This window comes from Ranitomeya variabilis, chromosome 1 (genome assembly GCF_051348905.1).
Source record: "Ranitomeya variabilis isolate aRanVar5 chromosome 1, aRanVar5.hap1, whole genome shotgun sequence".
NCBI classification, from domain to species: Eukaryota; Metazoa; Chordata; class Amphibia; order Anura; family Dendrobatidae; genus Ranitomeya; species Ranitomeya variabilis.
This window is the reverse complement of record NC_135232.1, coordinates 360560597-360578995: the sequence shown is the minus strand read 5'-3', so window position 1 is coordinate 360578995 and position 18399 is coordinate 360560597. Positions and strand designations below refer to the sequence as shown.

At 43.6% G+C, this 18399-nt stretch overlaps 1 protein-coding gene across 4 annotated transcripts in view; it reads left to right on the top strand.

The window, feature by feature from the left end:
• Positions 1–17807, top strand: part of CDC42SE2 (CDC42 small effector 2) — a 98430-nt gene extending 80623 nt beyond the window's left edge. For 3 of the 4 annotated variants that reach the window (XM_077299931.1, XM_077299928.1, XM_077299930.1), the window contains exons 3-5: positions 10945–11046; positions 12248–12361; positions 14534–17807. In XM_077299931.1, the coding sequence (XP_077156046.1) occupies positions 10945–11046; positions 12248–12346 (201 nt within the window). In that variant the 3' untranslated portion in view covers positions 12347–12361; positions 14534–17807. Of the gene's footprint in view, positions 1–10944; positions 11047–12247; positions 12389–14533 lie in introns of all 4 variants that reach the window. The other variant, XM_077299929.1, reaches the window with a different exon arrangement.
• Positions 17808–18399: the final 592 nt, after the last annotated feature.

Genomic DNA, 18399 nt, shown 5'->3' with positions numbered 1-18399 from the left:
GAGGTGTATGGAGCGCAGTCGTGTGTGTACGAGGTGTACGGAGCGGAGCTGTGTGTACGAGGTGTACGAAGCGGAGCCGCATGTGCAAGGTGTATGGAGCGCAGTCGTATGTGTACGACGTGTATGGAGCGGAGCCATGTGTGTACGAGGTGTACGGAGTGGAGCCGTGTGTGTACGAGATGTATGGAGAGGAGCCGTGTGTGTACGAGGTGTACTGAGCGGAGTCGTGTGTGTGTATAAGGTGTATGGAGCGGAGCCGTGTGTGTACGAAGTGTATGGAGTGGAGCCGTGTGTGTACAAGGTGTATGGGGAGGAGCCGTGTGTGTATGAGGTGTACGGAGCGGAGCCGTGTGTTTACGGAGCCGAGCTGCAAGTGCAAAGTGTATGGAGCGGAGTCGTGTGTGTACGAGGTGTATGGAGCGGAGACTGGCTGTGTCAGATCGGAGCAGATATTGCTCCTCGCTCTGACACTGACTGGCACAGGAGACACGGAGGTCTTTATCAGTGGCGTATCACAGCTGCAGCGACCTGAGCAGTCAGCGGCGCAGCTGGATGACACCATTCAGCGCCGTGGGAGTGGAATCTGCCGGCTGCTGCGAGGGAGCGCGGTGAAAGGTGTCTGTGTGTAGTGATGGAGAAGGCAATGATGGGGGTGGGGTAACCATGTGTGGCCATTATACTGCACCCAGCATTGTGTGGGGCCATTATACTGTATGGAGCATCGTGAGGAGCCATTATACTGTACCCAGCATTGTGTGGCCATTATACTATACCCAGCATCGTGTGGGGCCATTATACTGTACAAAGCATCATGTGGCGCCATTATACTGTATGGACCATCACGTGGGGCAAGTATACTGTACGCAGCATCATGTGGGGCCATTATACAGTATGGAGCATAATGTGGCCAATGGCCATTGTACAGTATGGAGCGTCATGTGTGGCTATTATACAGTATGGAGCGTCATGTGGCCATTGTACAGTATGGAGCGTCATGTGTGGCTATTGTACAGTATGGAGCGTCGTGTGTGGCCATTGTACAGTATGGTTCGTCGTGTGTGGCCATTGTACACTGTGGAGCGTCGTGTGTGGCCATTGTACAGTATGGAGCATCGTGTGTGGCCATTGTACAGTATGGAGCGTCGTGTGTGGCCATTGTACAGTATAGAGCGCCGTGTGGCCATTGTACAGTATGGAGCGCCGTGTGTGGCCACTGTACAGTATGGAGCGCCGTGTGTGGCCATTGTACACTATGGAGCGTCGTGTGGGGCCATTGTACAGTATGGAGCGTCGTGTGTGGCCATTGTACAGTATGGAGCGTCGTGTGTGGCCATATTTTTTTGTTCATAATTATTGTTTACGAAACATTGTGATCAGAAGTGCTAAATGGGTTTGGTTGGGGCGTGGCTAGTTGTGAAATGGGTGTGGTCAGAGGTGTGGCCTAAAATTTGCCGCGGCGCGCATATTGACTCTATCCCTCTTTCCCTTCCTCAAAAGTTGGGAGGTATGCAGATGTATCACTTAGATTAGTGGGTGCAGCAGTTGTGAGAGAATCACAGTTTTTTTCTGCTGCAGAGCTCAGAATGCTGATCCCTGTATAATCCCGCCCACACCACTGATTTGTCTACACTGTTTATTGAGAGAAAGCTGCTGATCAGTGAGAGGGGCATGGTTGGACTAGGAGGCACAAGGACAGCTTGTCTTGTAGTGATAATCTCCTGCTGATAAAACCAGACCTCCCAAACCGTCCCGGATCCCGCGGGACTGTCCTGATTTTGACAGTCAGCCCCGCGATCCCGGGCGGGACATTAGTTGTCCCGCACTACGTGCCTAGGGTGGGGACAATGCAGGGGGCGGCACCTGAGCAAGGTTTGTGGCTGTTTTTTTTTTTTTTTTTTTTTTTTTATAAAAGTTGGGTCAGCCCTGGCATTTGAAGTTACACAGGCCCACTTGTCACATGGTGACTGTATAATATCTTTGTACACTTGTAGGGTACAAGAAGTGAGGGGAGTGCAACACGACTATATAACATATAATTACAGCTGTATCCAGCATTACAGCTCAGTCCCCATAGAATGTAATACAGCACAGCCCCCATAGAATGTAATACAGCCAGCCCCCATAGAGTGTAATACAGCACAGCCCCCATAGAAGGAAATGCAGCACAGCCCCCATAGAATGTAATACAGCACAGCCCCCATAGAATGTAATGCAGCCAGCCTCCATAGAATGTAATACAGCACACCCCTATAGAATGTAATGCAGCACAGCCCCCATAGAATGTAATGCAGCCAGCCCCCATAGAATGTAATGCTGCCAGCCCCCATAGAATGTAATACAGCACAGCTCCATAGAATGTAATGCAGCCAGCCCCCATAGAATGTAATGCAGCACAGCCCCCATAGAATGTAATACAGCCAGCCCCCATAGAGTGTAATATAGCACAGCCCCCATAGAATGTAATACAGCACAGCCCCCATAGAATGTAATACAGCACAGCCCCCATAGAAGGAAATGCAGCACAGCCCCCATAGAATGTAATACAGCACAGCCCCCATAAAATGTAATACAGCACAGTCCCCCATAGAATGTAATACAGCACAGCCCCGATAGAATGTAATACAGCACAGCCCCCATAGAATGTAATACAGCACAGCCCCCATAGAATGTAATACAGCACAGCCCCCATAGAATGTAATACATCACAGCCCCATAGAATGTAATGCAGCACAGCCCCATAGAATGTAATGCAGCACAGCCCCCATAGAATGTAATACAGCACAGCCCCCATAGAATGTAATACAGCACAGCCCCCATAGAATGTAATACAGCACAGCCCCATAGAATGTAATGCAGCACAGCCCCATAGAATGTAATGCAGCACAGCCCCCATAGAATGCAATGCAGCACAGCCCCCATAGAATGTAATGCAGCACAGCCCCCCATAGAATGTAATACAGCACAGCCCCCCATAGAATGTAATGCAGCACAGCCCCATAGAATGTAATGCAGCACAGCCCCCATAGAATGTAATGCAGCCAGCCCCCATAGAATGTAATGCAGCCAGCCCCCATAGAATGTAATGCAGCACAGCCCCCATAGAATGCAATGCAGCACAGCCCCCATAGAATGTAATGCAGCACAGCCCCATAGAATGTAATGCAGCACAGCCCCATAGAATGTAATGCAGCCCCCCCAATAGCCCCACAATCTAGTTATCAATCATTGATATATACGAGTATATAATAAAAATAACAAAAACACTACTCGCCTCTCCTCGTGCCCCGCGCTGCTCCTGGCTCTGGTCTCAGCAGTCGCAGTCTGCCTGCCCGGTCACACAGCAGGTGCACGATGATATGACGTCATCGCGCACCCGCAGTGTCAGTGGCAGGCAGAGCGGGGAATGATGGGAGAGGGAGCATCAGCAGACGCTCTCTCCTCCATCATTGCATTCAACTGTACCAGCATCTATGACGCCAGTATAGTTGAATGCGGGGCGGGGAGTGCGCCGACAGCGACACGCTCGAGCGGTCCACTACTGCCACTGGCCCTTCTGGCAATTTTCAGAACTGCCCGATGGCCAGTCCGGCCCTGTTGGGACCGCAGGGCGAGTCACAGCTCCCATGTACCTGAATAATATACTATACGGTGCAAGAGTTTTAAACAGTTGTGAAAAATGCTGCAAAGTAAGGATGCTTTCAAAAGTAATTGTTCCGTTTTAATTTTAGTAATGAACAAAATACAAAGTGAATAATCCAAAAGAGAAATCTAAATCATACCAATATTTGATGTGACCACACTTTTCCTTCAAATCCGCATCAAAGCATCAATTCTTCCAGGTACATGTGTACACAGTTCTTGAAGGTGCTCGACATGGAGTGTTTCAAACATCTTGGAGAACTAACCACAGACCTTCTATGGATGTAGCTTGTGCAAATCCTTAGTCTCTTCATGTAATCCCAGACAGACTGGATGATGTTGAGAAGAGTACTCTGCAGGGGCCAAATCATCAATTCCTGGACTCCTTGTTCTTTTTAACTCAAAAAGTTAGTTCTTGTGACTTGGGCTGTATGTTTGGGGTTGTTCTGCTGCAGGATAAATTGGGTAAACTGTAACATTTCGCCTCAACTGGGGGGGTATTGAAGTTCCTGTGTTATTATTGTCTTCAGAGTATTCCAGTATGCAACGTTCTCCCCCTGGTTGTAGCCACATTTTGCGTTGATGCCTATGTATGGGACTTGGAGCTCTGTAACAGAAAAGGACCACTATAGAGATACATTACAGATATTATATAATTCTTTCTGTAGACTACCGTATGCCTTCTGCCTGGACTACATATCCATTAGCCAGCTATTACTATTGATTCAGAGTTACCCGGAGGCTGGTATCATCATCTGATGTGACCTTATGTGATCTGTACTCAAAATATAAAATGGTAGTAGCCTTGGGGGATGGTGTGAAAACAGATGACCTTAGAGATTTTCCACTACTAATTTAACTCCCCTTTTATTTGTTTTAACTCTTCTTAATGAACACTTCTCTAACACACTTTTATTACCTGCCCTGCTCCTGTGAGTCCATCTTTCTCTGGGTCACATATCCTTCTGTTTTGATTCTGCCTCTGCTATTTTAGATCTGGGGACCGGAATCGGACGAACAGAGTAGATCACATCACTGGTGGGGATAGGGTTACGTTTTGGTGAGTCGGCATGCATGCTCAGATCAGACTTCACTCTCTGCTTAATCCTGCTTAGAAGTGCTGTCCTTTTAGCTGACAAGCCCTGCGATATGCTGCTTGTTATTAGAGAGTATATCACAGGGCTTGTCAGCTGTTTTACCCATGTAAATAGGTGATGTGCTGCTGATAACATGATGTTCTATGGGCACAGAACCATCATATTAAAGATAGTTCTATGTTCGTCAGCCAGTCTAAACTGGCTAATAAATCTAGAAATGACCGATGAACAGCTTGGTATAGCTGATTAATTGCAGTTTAATGTCCTGGAATGGATCATGTGAAAGGGCCATTACTTTTGTATAACCCAGTGGTAAATTCTGTACATTAATGCATGAGCCATCATGTTACTTTTCCACGTCTCCATATCTTACTCAGTAATGCTGTTTTTACTTATTCCCCTGTTGTCACTCTTATATATTAGACAGTGGTCTCCCACTGAGAAGATTAAATGTCCTAATAAAAGCCGTTACGTGCAAACCATGATTGAGATATGGTGGGGGGTAGCAGGAGAACGCGCCCCATATTTTGATGACTTCTTTATTGGACTTCTTATTGTTGAGTTGATTTATTCTGGAGTGATGTTGAGCTCTGGTATGAAGTGCCGCTATGACATAAGCACATTACTATGGATGTCTCCGGTCCTGGGGGGCTTGTCATATTCTATTACAGGCACAGCATTTTATTTACATATGTTTATTATTGGTCATACTTGAAAGCTATGGATTTCTTCTTTTGGAAATATACGGTAAGTCTTACTAAGATGTCCTTATTGTTTTTATAACATAATTACAAAAACATGGAAGACCATGGTTAGGTTATAGAAGGGTGAAGCTGCTGGCCCCTCATTTCTCTCCACGGCTTCAGTATGTAAAATCTAATAAAAAAAACAGCTTTACCACCACTGCCCTCCTTATATGCAGTCCTCAACATTGAAATTGCAACAACAAGGCCAAATTGTGGAATTATAGAAATCCTAAAAATGCTAGAAATCAATAGACCTGTTACGGATATGCAATTGATGGAGGAATGGAAACTATTTTGGAAACCTTTCAATTTGCTCAGTAGCAACACGTGCAGAGACACGTACACATCTTAGCTGCTACCAATGAGGGTCTTAACGGTTGTGTTCCGCTAAACTGAATGCCGCATATTATACAACCCCAAACCATAACTCCGGAGTGGGATCGCAGTGACGTTCCCATGTGAAGGCCTCTTTGTTGTCAGAGTAGTTCCCAGATGGAGGCCGGAAGCCCGAATGTAGTAATGGAGGCTGGAATGGAGGTCTGTCCTCTTCAACGACAAATCCCGCTTTTGTCTTAAATGCAATGATACCATATAGTGGCCTTCACAAGGGATTGGCTCACTGGTCCTCCTCCTGGGATCATGGTTTGGGGTGACATAATGTGCTGTAGCCGGTCAGTTCTAGACTTCATTCCAGGGACAGTACCAGCTCGGTGTTGTACTGATTAGTCGTGGAAGTGTGTCTATACCCTACAGATCACATTGAGTTATAAAGGGGTCTTTCATATATCATTGTGATATTGCTTTTATGTGAAAAATAGCGCAGCTTGCATCGGACAAGATCTGCAATGTAGCCTCTATAGCAGCCAGTCCTTCCTGATTACTCTGATCATCGCAGAGTGGATTTTTTTTTCTCATTAGTATTTTCTTAAGAATTCCACATTCATTTTTGTGTAAAGTGTATACACTATATTTAGGTGCAGTTCTCGGCTTTGCACCATGGTTATGTTATCTTCTGCCATGCAGGAGTCTGTATCTTTCCATGACCTCGGCTAGTTTGTTTAATCTTATGTAACAGGACATCCTTATTCTCGCTTTCCTTAATCACATGAATCTATCTAGTGTGTACACATTGCCGGTCATGTGAGAAAGTGTTGATGAAACAGAATAGAGCAATGGTACTGTATGTAGCCATTTGCTATTATCAGATCCCTACTCTTTAAAGGGAACATGTCAGCAGGATTGTGCTAAGTAACCTACAGACAGTGTCAGGTCTGAGCTGTTATACTAATTACAATGATTCCTTGGTTGATGAAATCCGTCTTTTGGTTGTTGTGTAACCTTTATTTTCAGTTTTTAGTTAATGATATGCTCGTGCTGCGCAGCGGCCTGTGGGGGGTCTTCATGTGGTGCTCTGATTAGGTATTCACCAGTATGCCTTCTGACAGGTCAGTGACCACCCCTCACTGACCGGACCCCTAGTTTACATAATGAATAATATATATATATATATACATATAAATATTGTGTGTGTGTGTGTGTATATATGTGTGTATATATATATATACATATACATATATATATATAATATATATACACACACACACACACAATATTTATATGTGTATATGTATGTGTGTGTGTATATATATATGTGTATATATACAGTGGGGCAAAAAAGTATTTAGTCAGTCAGCAATAGTGCAAGTTCCACCACTTAAAAAGATGAGAGGCGTCTGTAAGGCTACGTTCACATTAGCGTTAAGCTAATGTGCGTCGGATTTGCGTCGGCGACGCAGCGGCGACGCATGCGTCATGCGCCCCCTATACTTAACATGGGGGACGTATGCGTTTTTTTTTGTTGCGTTGTGCCACACATGCGTCTTTTTTGCCGCAAGCGTCGGACCAAGAAAACGCAACAAGTTGCATTTTTCTTGCGTCCGATTTTCGGCAAAAACCGACGCATGCGTCGCAAAACGCAGCGTTTTTGCGTGCGTTTTGCCGCGTTTTTGCGTGCGTTGTGCGTTGCGTCGCCGACGCAGCGGCGCACAACGCTAGTGTGAACGTAGCCTAATTTACATCATAGGTAGACCTCAACTATGGGAGACAAACTGAGAAAAAAAAATCCAGAAAATCACAGTGTCTGTTTTTTTATAATTTTATTTGCATATTATGGTGGAAAATAAGTATTTGGTCAGAAACAAACAATCAAGATTTCTGGCTCTCACAGACCTGTAACTTCTTCTTTAATAGTCTCCTCTTTCCTCCACTCATTACCTGTAGTAATGGCACCTGTTTAAACTTGTTATCAGTATAAAAAGACACCTGTGCACACCCTCAAACAGTCTGACTCCAAACTCCACTATGGTGAAGACCAAAGAGCTGTCAAAGGACACCAGAAACAAAATTGTAGCCCTGCACCAGGCTGGGAAGACTGAATCTGCAATAGCCAACCAGCTTGGAGTGAAGAAATCAACAGTGGGAGCAATAATTAGAAAATGGAAGACATTCAAGACCACTGATAATCTCCCTCGATCTGGGGCTCCACGCAAAATCCCACCCCGTGGGGTCAGAATGATCACAAGAACGGTGAGCAAAAATCCCAGAACCACGCGGGGGGACCTAGTGAATGAACTGCAGAGAGCTGGGACCAATGTAACAAGGCCTACCATAAGTAACACACTACGCCACCATGGACTCAGATCCTGCAGTGCCAGACGTGTCCCACTGCTTAAGCCAGTACATGTCCGGGCCCGTCGGAAGTTTGCTAGAGAGCATTTGGATGATCCAGAGGAGTTTTGGGAGAATGTCTTATGGTCTGATGAAACCAAACTGGAACTGTTTGGTAGAAACACAACTTGTCGTGTTTGGAGGAAAAAGAATACTGAGTTGCATCCATCAAACATCATACCTACTGTAAAGCATGGTGGTGGAAACATCATGCTTTGGGGCTGTTTCTCTGCAAAGGGGCCAGGACGACTGATCCGGGTACATGAAAGAATGAATGGGGCCATGTATCGTGAGATTTTGAGTGCAAACCTCCTTCCATCAGCAAGGGCATTAAAGATGAAACGTGGCTGGGTCTTTCAACATGACAACGATCCAAAGCACACCGCCAGGGCAACGAAGGAGTGGCTTCCTAAGAAGCATTTCAAGGTCCTGGAGTGGCCTAGCCAGTCTCCAGATCTCAACCCTACAGAAAACCTTTGGAGGGAGTTGAAAGTCCGTGTTGCCAAGCGAAAAGCCAAAAACATCACTGCTCTAGAGGAGATCTGCATGGAGGAATGGGCCAACATACCAACAACAGTGTGTGGCAACCTTGTGAAGACTTACAGAAAACGTTTGACCTCTGTCATTGCCAACAAAGGATATATTACAAAGTATTGAGATGAAATTTTGTTTCTGACCAAATACTTATTTTCCACCATAATATGCAAATAAAATGTTAAAAAAACAGACAATGTGATTTTTCTGGATTTTTTTTTCTCAGATTGTCTCCCATAGTTGAGGTCTACCTATGATGTAAATTACAGACGCCTCTCATCTTTTTAAGTGGTGGAACTTGCACTATTGCTGAATGACTAAATACTTTTTTGCCCCACTGTGTGTGTGTGTGTATATATATATATATATATATATATATATATATATATATATATATATATATATATATATATATATATATATATATATATATATGATACTGTGCTGGCCGCGCATCCACAGTAGCAGTTGTCAGCACTCCAATAAATGGTACTGCGCAGGTGCCTCTTGGTAGAGGAAAAAAAGTCTCCTCCAAGATGGCGTCGTCTATGAAGTAGCCTCTATCGGATCGCATGGGGAATAAGAAGGGGTTGTCCTAGTAGTGAACATTCGCTTTAAGAGAGTGGTACAGAATATGGATTTATTACACAGCAGACACTGTCCATAAAATAGAGGTACTCTGTACAAGAGAATAAAAATGAGTTTTCCTGATTGACAACAGTTATGCTGCCCTTAAAGTAGTTGCCCTGGACTTTATATTGATGGCCTATTCTTAGGCTAGGCTCAGATGACCGTAGATTCTCTCAACTGAGTGAATTGGGGTAATTGCATTTTGATCAGAATGTCAGCATAGCGTGATCCAATTCACCAGGCTGAGAGAATCAGAGCCCACTGAGGAGAAGATGGAGAGCAACATTTCTCCTTCTTCTATGTTGTCAGTGCACACAAATCTGACTGCACTCAGATGTTATTCAAGTGCAGTCTGATGATTTCCACGTAGTCATTGACTTAATGGCTAAGTGCAATCCGATAATCGGATCAAACTTAGAGATGCTGTGATTATTTTTTTTCCCCCCCTCGGACTGAGACTCTGATGAAAGAATTGTTCTTGTTCGCAGCCCCATAGAATATCATTGGTCTGAGTGCGATCCAGTGTTTTGTCAGATCGCAATTGGACGAAAACTACGGAGGTGTGGACGAGCCCTAAGGATAAGTCTGATGCCCATCACCCCCTTGTTCAGCTGTCTGCAGCTCCTGTAATGGCTGAGTATACACAGTCAGAACAACCCCATACACTGTGTAGTGGCTTTTCTCAGTTACTGCTGCTTTCCTCGGTGTTCGAAACCTCCCCAAATGGGTAACCCATCAATATCAAAGTGTTGGAAAAGCCCTTTAGGCTGTGTGCACACGTTGCAGATTTTTCGCGTTTTTTCGTTATAAAAACGTGAAAAAAGCGCATACATTATGCATCTCATCATTTAGAATGCATTCCGCAATTTTTGTGCACATGATGCGTTTTTTTCTGCGAATAAAACGCATCGCGGTAAAAAACGCAGCATGTTCATTAATTGTGCGGATTTCCGACTATATTATTGCATTGAGAACCTCCGTAAAAATCCGCAAAAAAAAGCCCCAAAAACGCGGTAAAAACGCGAGAAAAACACTCAAAAAACGCATGCGGATTTCTTGCAGAAAATGTCCGGTTTTGCTCAGGAAATTTCTGCAAGAAATCCTGAACGTGTGCATATAGCCTTAGGCTGGTGCTACTTGGCGACACAGGTTGCATGGCCAAAAATCCCTGTATGCCGCTCCTACATCATAGCCTAGCGCAAATGAATGCGGTCGCATTGTGACCCGCAAAAAACCCATCTGCTTCCGGATCCCATCTGCACTTAGTAGCGCCGAGCATTACAAACTAATGCTTCTTCCAGCAAAGATCCCAGGAGTGTAGAGTCTTGGGGACGGAATCTGAGAAATTCCAGTTTTGTGGATGGACAGTTTGCAAAAGAAAAAACAAAATAAACAAAACCACTTGGTGAACATAACACGTAATGAGCACACTCGCCCATGCTGTCACCGTAAACTGCGGTGCTGCCTACAACGCGTGTAACGTTTGTATGATACCATTCCTTTTCATAGGCGAGGAGCGCCATGTGACTGGACCAGAATATATCATTGCATTTTTCTTTCTTTCTTTACAGAAAAGGAGGCGGCGTATCGACAGAAGTATGATAGGCGAACCCACAAACTTCGTTCATACGGCACATGTAGGATCAGGGGATGTATTTAGCGGAATGAATTCTGTAAGTATCAAACATTAAAAGAAGGGTGTGTGTGCTTTGTAGACATCGGGATCTTTCTGAGCTGGATTATGGGTCTAGGCTTTAAATTTGGATATTGTAACTCATTCCACTCCTTGTGTGATTTCTGTACCGGATAGCGTCCATCATTAATCATCATGACACTCCAGTTACCTTAGAACTTTATGGTGGGTTCACACATCTGGGACCACCACCTATTAGTAGAGATGAATGACAACCCCTTTCCATATGTCATATGTATGGATGTCTTACGGGGGAAAGCCTTCTGCTTAGGACCACCCTATACATCAGAGAAACACCTTTACAAACCAGCTCCTGCTCTGGTGGACCTGGCATTAAATTGTCAGCCATTGATTTTATTTTTGGCATCTAGCGATACATATATGGCTAAAGGTTGCAGTATACTGGCCTCAGTTGGGGACTAGCCAGGGTGGGTGACTCTGCAGACAAGCAGCACCACCATCATGACACTTTATGGGTAATTTGCATAAATTTGCATCACTTCTCCTTACTCCAGGTAATAAAGTTGGCCTAAACTATGTCTGCTTAGAGCCCTTGTCCACTTTTTTCTGTTGGCAGAGTAAGAAGAGTAGATTATGCCAGAAATTGTGCACATTTTTTAAAACGTAGCATTTCCAATTAAAAACTGGGACAAATGCATTCATAACTTAGTAGCTAGGATGGTGAAATAATTTACGGTAAGTGCAAAGCATCTTTTTTTTAATTTTATACTGAGCTTCTATATTTGACATCAAATGGATGTAGAGGTTCTGGACACATCTGTGCCTGGGGACTTGATGAAGTAGTCAAGTAGTTTGTCAAGGCATTTTGAAGTTACACCAAAACGACTTATTCAGGACAGACTTCTGTAGTTTGTCCTGAAGTAGTAGTTTTGGTGTAATTTTGAAACCCGTTGACATTATAATACTTGCCTACTTCATAAATTCCTGGCTCCACTATCCAAAACTGATCTAGCAAATGGGTGCAAGCCTGTGCTTACTAACCCGGTATCCTCCGTGTACATACGGCACAAAATGGCAGCATTGGTAGTGTTTCCCGGGTCGGAAGCTAGGACCCATTTCAAATTGGTTGTAGATTAGACTGTACAGTGGGCTGGGGAATGATCCTGCAGTAAGTGCGGAGATTATTGGTCTCTGTAATGCTTGTCTTTCTCATATTGCAGGTGAGTTCTATCCAAAACCAAATGCAGTCAAAGGGCGGCTATGGTGGCAACATGTCTACGAATGTCCAGATGCAGCTGGTAGACACAAAAGCGGGATAACCTTAGTATTACCTGGTCAGTATATGACGCATATCAGTAAATGTGAGTTTCAATAATCTCCCACTTATCCTAAAACATGTACTCTAGAGGGCTTTTACATGGATCAGTAATCGGCCAAGGAAGTGTTTGTAAGCTCTTTTTACCCAAGATCACAATTATTGGTCTTTGGAAAAAGCTCTTTAAACGAGCGTCGATTGGTGCTCATTATGCCAGTATAAAAGGTAGCCTGACAGCTGCTACAACCTGCCCGATCCACGAGCAGCATGCATCAGACACCGGCTGCAGGATTTCAGCCATATGTCCCTGAATGCTGAGTCATTTCAGAGAACAACATGGCTTATTTGCCATCAGGGAGCAAGGCCCGTGCTTCCTATTAGTGTGGCATCTGACCATAGGGGTTGGAAAACTGCCTGTATGATTTCAGCCATGTAGGTTTTACTCTGTAATGCTGTGGCGCTTTAATAGCCGACCGGGGACTAGTTGAAAAGGCTTCTACCTATACATGCATGCAGGGAGAGACCTGTCACTCATGGGGAGTAGGAAGTGAGAAGATGATGGGGCTGGCCTTGTCAACTAGTCACTCTTGCAGCTTGGTCCTTGATTGGCTTTTAAAGTACCTTTTGTTTTTTTCTCTGTTTTTAACCACTTCAGGACATGACCATTTCATCCCGCTCCTGATCAGACACTTCTTCGTTTTCGTACACACACTTTTAAAGGGAATCTGTCACTAAGTTTTACTCTACCCCATCTGAGAGTATCATGGTGCAGGGGCAGAGACCAAGATTGCAGCAATGAGTCATTTTCTTTACTGAGCACTCTGGTTTTGATTAAAAACTGCCTTATTTGATAGATATATATATATATATATATATATATATATATATATATATATATATATATATATATATATATATATATATATATTTTAGCTTCGTTCCCTTTTCTGTAGAAATTATTTTTATATATCGGACACCTTTTTTTCCAATGTTGGAGATTCAATTCAGACTGTTGGACAATTCAGACTTTAAGTGTCTTGTTTTGCTTACTTTAATTTTATTCCTTTTTGTTTTAATGATTGTTTTCATTTGTATTGCGCACTGTGCCCTCCCACCTCTAGGGGGACGGGAATCATTTTAAAGAGAACCTGTCCTCAGGTTTGTCCCACTTGAGGTAAGGCCACCACTTTTCAGCCCTCGTATACAGCATTCTAATATGGTCTATATATGCCCCCAATTTGGCCTTTAAGACAAGAAAAACACCTTTTATTATACTCACCTGTGGCGCGGTCGGGTCCGGTGGGCGTTGCTGCCTTGGTCCGGCACCTCCTTTCTTCTTGCAGTGCTGTCCTCCTTCTCTTCTTTGTGTGGAAGACGCATCCTATATCATCCACACTGTTCCCCGGCATTGCGCTCCTGGGCAGGTGTACTTTGTCTACCCTGTCGAGGGCAGAGCAAAGTACTGCAGTGCACATACGCCAGGAAAGGTCAAAGAGCCCTGGTGAATACACAATGCAGTACTTTACTCTGCTCTGGCCAGGGCAGAGAAGTGTGTCTTTGCAGGAGCGCTATACCGGAGAGACTGTGTGGATGACTTGGGACGCATCATCCACGCGAAGCACAGTAGGATGACATCGCAAGAAGAGGTGAGACTTGGGACTAAGACAGCAATGCCAATCGGACCAGACCGCCCCGCAGGTGAGTTTAATAAAAGGTCTTTCTCTTGTCTTGCATGCTGGATTGGGGGCAGATATACAACGTATTAGAATGCTGTATATGAGGGCTGAAAGGTGGTGGCCTTATCTCACATGGGACAAAACTAGTGACAGGTTCCTGATAACATATTTATATTTTCTCTTTAGTGCTGATTTTTCCCTGTAACTGGTGCTGGTATTTAGCCCCAGTTACAGTGGAAATTCAGTCTCCTGCCTACATAGTACAGCTGACTGTAGATTTTAGAAACCAGCAGCACCTGTGTCCACACTACATCAACAATCACTGGGTCTAGATGACGAAGCACCGCCAGCGCTTTCTAATCTGTATACACAAGCACTGGCTCATAGTGACCTCTTTAATGTGCTCTTCCGTTGTACAGCCTGCAATGGTGCTCTGCTCTTAGTGACAGAGTAGAGACACCACCAGCAGTCAGGTCCCATGTTTATGACTAATCTATTACATTCTTTTTTTCTAGGATCCTCTGGATGGTTCTTACTTCTCCTTCCTTTTGTCTTTACCACCCTCATTTTGCATCGGTGACTGCTTTCTGTGTTCTTCATTGTGTGCAAGATGATGCATTTGTACTCCCACATGAAAAAAGATGATGGCTTGTACCGACTGTCTTACCCAGCGCAAAAGGGCACAAAGGGTCCATGCCAAAATGAATAGCAACATCTTCATATTCATCTTATTTTGCAGATCCGCTCATTTTTCACTCCTTTTTTTCTTTAGTTAATAATTGCTATATGCAGGCCTTTGCTCATGGATGTTGAGAAGGCCTGGGACCGTCAAGCACAATGCTTATTGAAATTTGGACTGCCAGTGAAGTAGATGACTTGCATGCTATGTAATGTTGCTTTGTACAGTGGCCCAATGCTGGGTCTAGAAACGGGGAAACTGCCTGTTGCTGAAGATGATGCTACTTATATCTGCCAAAATATCCTCCTAAAGCAACAGGAGAAAATGCGTGTAAAGACTGAGTATAGCTATATCACTTTAGGTCTACCCCATTCTGATCTTGCTAAGGATGATAATAATAATAAGACGACGTAATAATAAAACGCTTCCACTCATAAGGAATTCTGTTGTAAATGTTCTCTATATTTATTTGGAAGCTCTGACCTCGAGATTGTAAACCAGTGTAGTAACTTATGAAGTGTTGTGTTGGTGCTTTTGTCTGTTCTAAAGAAATACTAGGATTACCATTCCTGCTTTCTTACCCATTTACTTGCCTAAAGTTAGGTGGCCAATAGTGCATGTCAGACTACCTGCAATAATCCCACCATATGATGTACAGGCAACCATCCCTCTGGACTAGGCTGAAACTCCTGGCGTGCTATGCATCTGATGGCACAGTACATTAGTTGTCTGGCCAGTGTTCAGACCTTTGAATAAAGCCAGTGATATTCTAAACATTTTGCTCTAGCCATGAAAATCTGCGATGTGCTTCTCAATATTAACATTAGGCCCTTCCAGGAGTGATCACACGCATCATAATCGACACTACATTGGCACAAACAGCTATAGATGGAAGATAAGGATAATTATTTTCAAATGGAGAAATTTATTAAAGGAGAATATAATATAACTTCTAGATTTATGATTACAATAGATCTCATAGTCCATCATTTACAACTGTATGACCTGAAGAAAGGGATTCCAACTAATGTTCTTTAAGGTTTTGAAAACCACAAAAGACAGAAATAGAAGTCCTTAATGTGAGACATGGTCAGATGAGTTACGCCAACAGCATTTCCATCCGGGTTAGAGTTTTACATTGCACAGTATGATATTCGGAGAGTTGGGGCACATGCCCTCTCCCACGCTACCAAGTGAAACAAGAAACTCATTTTGCCTGCCAATTTTACCCAGCTCCTGTGCTAAAAAGATGGCTACTAGGAAACTCAAAATACTCAGAAGTACCGTAAATGGCACCAGTAATTCTTAATTGGGTTAACAATGCTTGCCGCCACAACATCTGGTATAGTCCCCTCTCCTGGCTCCTCCCTGACTTTTATTATGGATTAGGGTAGTGATCCCCAAACAGTAGCTCATGACCCCCTGATTGGAAATAGTCTGCAATATGGCCATTTGCCAAAGTCCTGCCATCTGTCTCCATTTCTGAGTTGAGTTTAGCTCCAGACCTTGGCTCAAATTTAAATTTGCCTTCAAAGGTACAAAAGGTTAAAGACTTTTGGATGGCAGGGTAGCGTGGCTAGAAGTGATTATGATTCATCCATGTAGAACACATAATCTGGTAGAATTGCTCAGTTTCCAAGGATGTCTCTTACCGCAATTGGTAAGAGCTCGTTGGAACCGAAAAGTGACTTGCTTCTGTCTCTTATGGGGAAAAAGGTGATTACTTTTTAAGAAGAGAAACATAGTTGGAGTTCTACAAAGGAGAATTTTCAAAATGGAAAATGGTCATTAAAAGTTTATTCCAAATGGGAAAAAGTTGAAACCATTATCAGTGGCCTGGCAAGTTAGCTCCTGGTGACAATACAAATAGTTCTACGCCCCCCAGTCACATCTTACATTAGGGACCCTAATGGGGAAAGGACCTTGGTCCACATTTTAGCTGATGGTAGAAGTTCGGATTTGGACAGTGCATCTTGATGGTGAGCCACATCCGTTCTTTTCATCGCATCTGAAGTGGTGTCATTGGGACCAGTGGAGAAGTGGTGCTTGAATTTTCAAGATTTTCCCAGTCCCAGTGATTTTCCACATTTTCCAATTTGAATGGAGTTTTTATATTGTTTTTATTTCCTTTTTGGGAGTTCTCCTTTAGGACTATATGAGACCATATTCATTCTTACAGGCGTATATGATTGTAGGCTGCTACTCTGTGGTTGAGAAAATTCCAGGGCAAGGGAAAATGTAAAAAGGCTTATAAAATACAGGGTGAATTGACAGCGTCTGTAAAATGTCTTTTGCTCAGGTTCCGAAACGTGTATGTCTTTTACACATTGTAAAAATAGCTATTTTGATATTGCACTGTTTACAGATATACATGTTGTTTGGTCCCGTGTTCAGATCATGTAAGCGGTGTGTGTTGGCGCTGGCAGGACTCCATCACGCCAGCCAAGGTTCAGCACCACATTGAACACAGTATTGAATAAATGGGATGTTAAATGTAACTGACTGAATGCCTGTCAAGAACCGTGACGCCAAAATGTCCTGTATAATGTCTAGTGTGACAAGCATACCCTCTCCATACAGTGTCACAGCAGATGGCTTATCAGAGTGGGGGAAATGAGAAATAATTACAGTACACCCGCTAGATCAAAGCTCCTCATGAGCAAGCAGTGGTGGGATTCATGGGCGGATATCTGCTCCTCACCGGACCAAAATGCTCACACTGTTGTGATCCATCCAAAAGCCTAATAAACTGTTGTGATACATTCAGTATTGTGCGGCATTACACACTGTTCTGTGAAAGGCATCAGACTGTGCCAGGATTATTCGCCATGCTTTTTATCATCCTACTACCAATCTGTCTGAAGAGCAGGTTTATCAAAAAATATTTTCACATTCTTTGAACAAGAGAATAAGAAGTAAATAATTGACATATTTTTATAACAAAGCATACTTTTTGTACATTGTGTTCATTCTTGAATAAAGTCAGTTCAGTGTTGGCTTGTAGATATTACAGAGAAGTATTGACATTGATTCAATAAATGTTTTCTTTCATCTCTGCGTTGGAAATTTTTTCATTTTCTCAACATTATCAAATAAAAATGGCAACTGAATGATGTGTGAGTGTATTTCTTGTGGAATTGCCCTTAGTATATGGTACCACAATAAGACAGTAGGTCACGTATCTCTCTCTATATAGTATATACCATATTTTCTGGTGTATAAGACAACTGGACGTATAAGACGACCCCCAACTTTTTCATATAAAATATGGAGTTTGGGATATACTCGCCGTCTAAGACGGGGGTCATCTTATACGCCCAGTCATCTTATACGGCGTGTGCGGTGCGGATGGTTCCCAGGGTCTGGAGGAGAGGAGACTTTCAGTCCCTGGGATCCATATTCATGTAAAAAATAGAATAAAAATATGGGATATACTTACCCGACGGCCCCCGGCTCTCAGCGGTGCAAGCGGCGGCCTCCGTTCCTAAGGATGCATTGAGCAAAGGACCTTCGATGATTTCGCGGTCTTGTGACCGTGACGTCATCTCTGATCCTCAATGCATTCTTAGGAACGGAGGCCGCCGCTTGCTCCGCTGAGAGCCGGGGGCCGTCGGGTAAGTATATCCCATATTTTTCATTTTTATTCTTTTTTTTTACATGAATATGGATCCCAGGGCCTGAAGGAGAGTCTCCTCTCCTCCA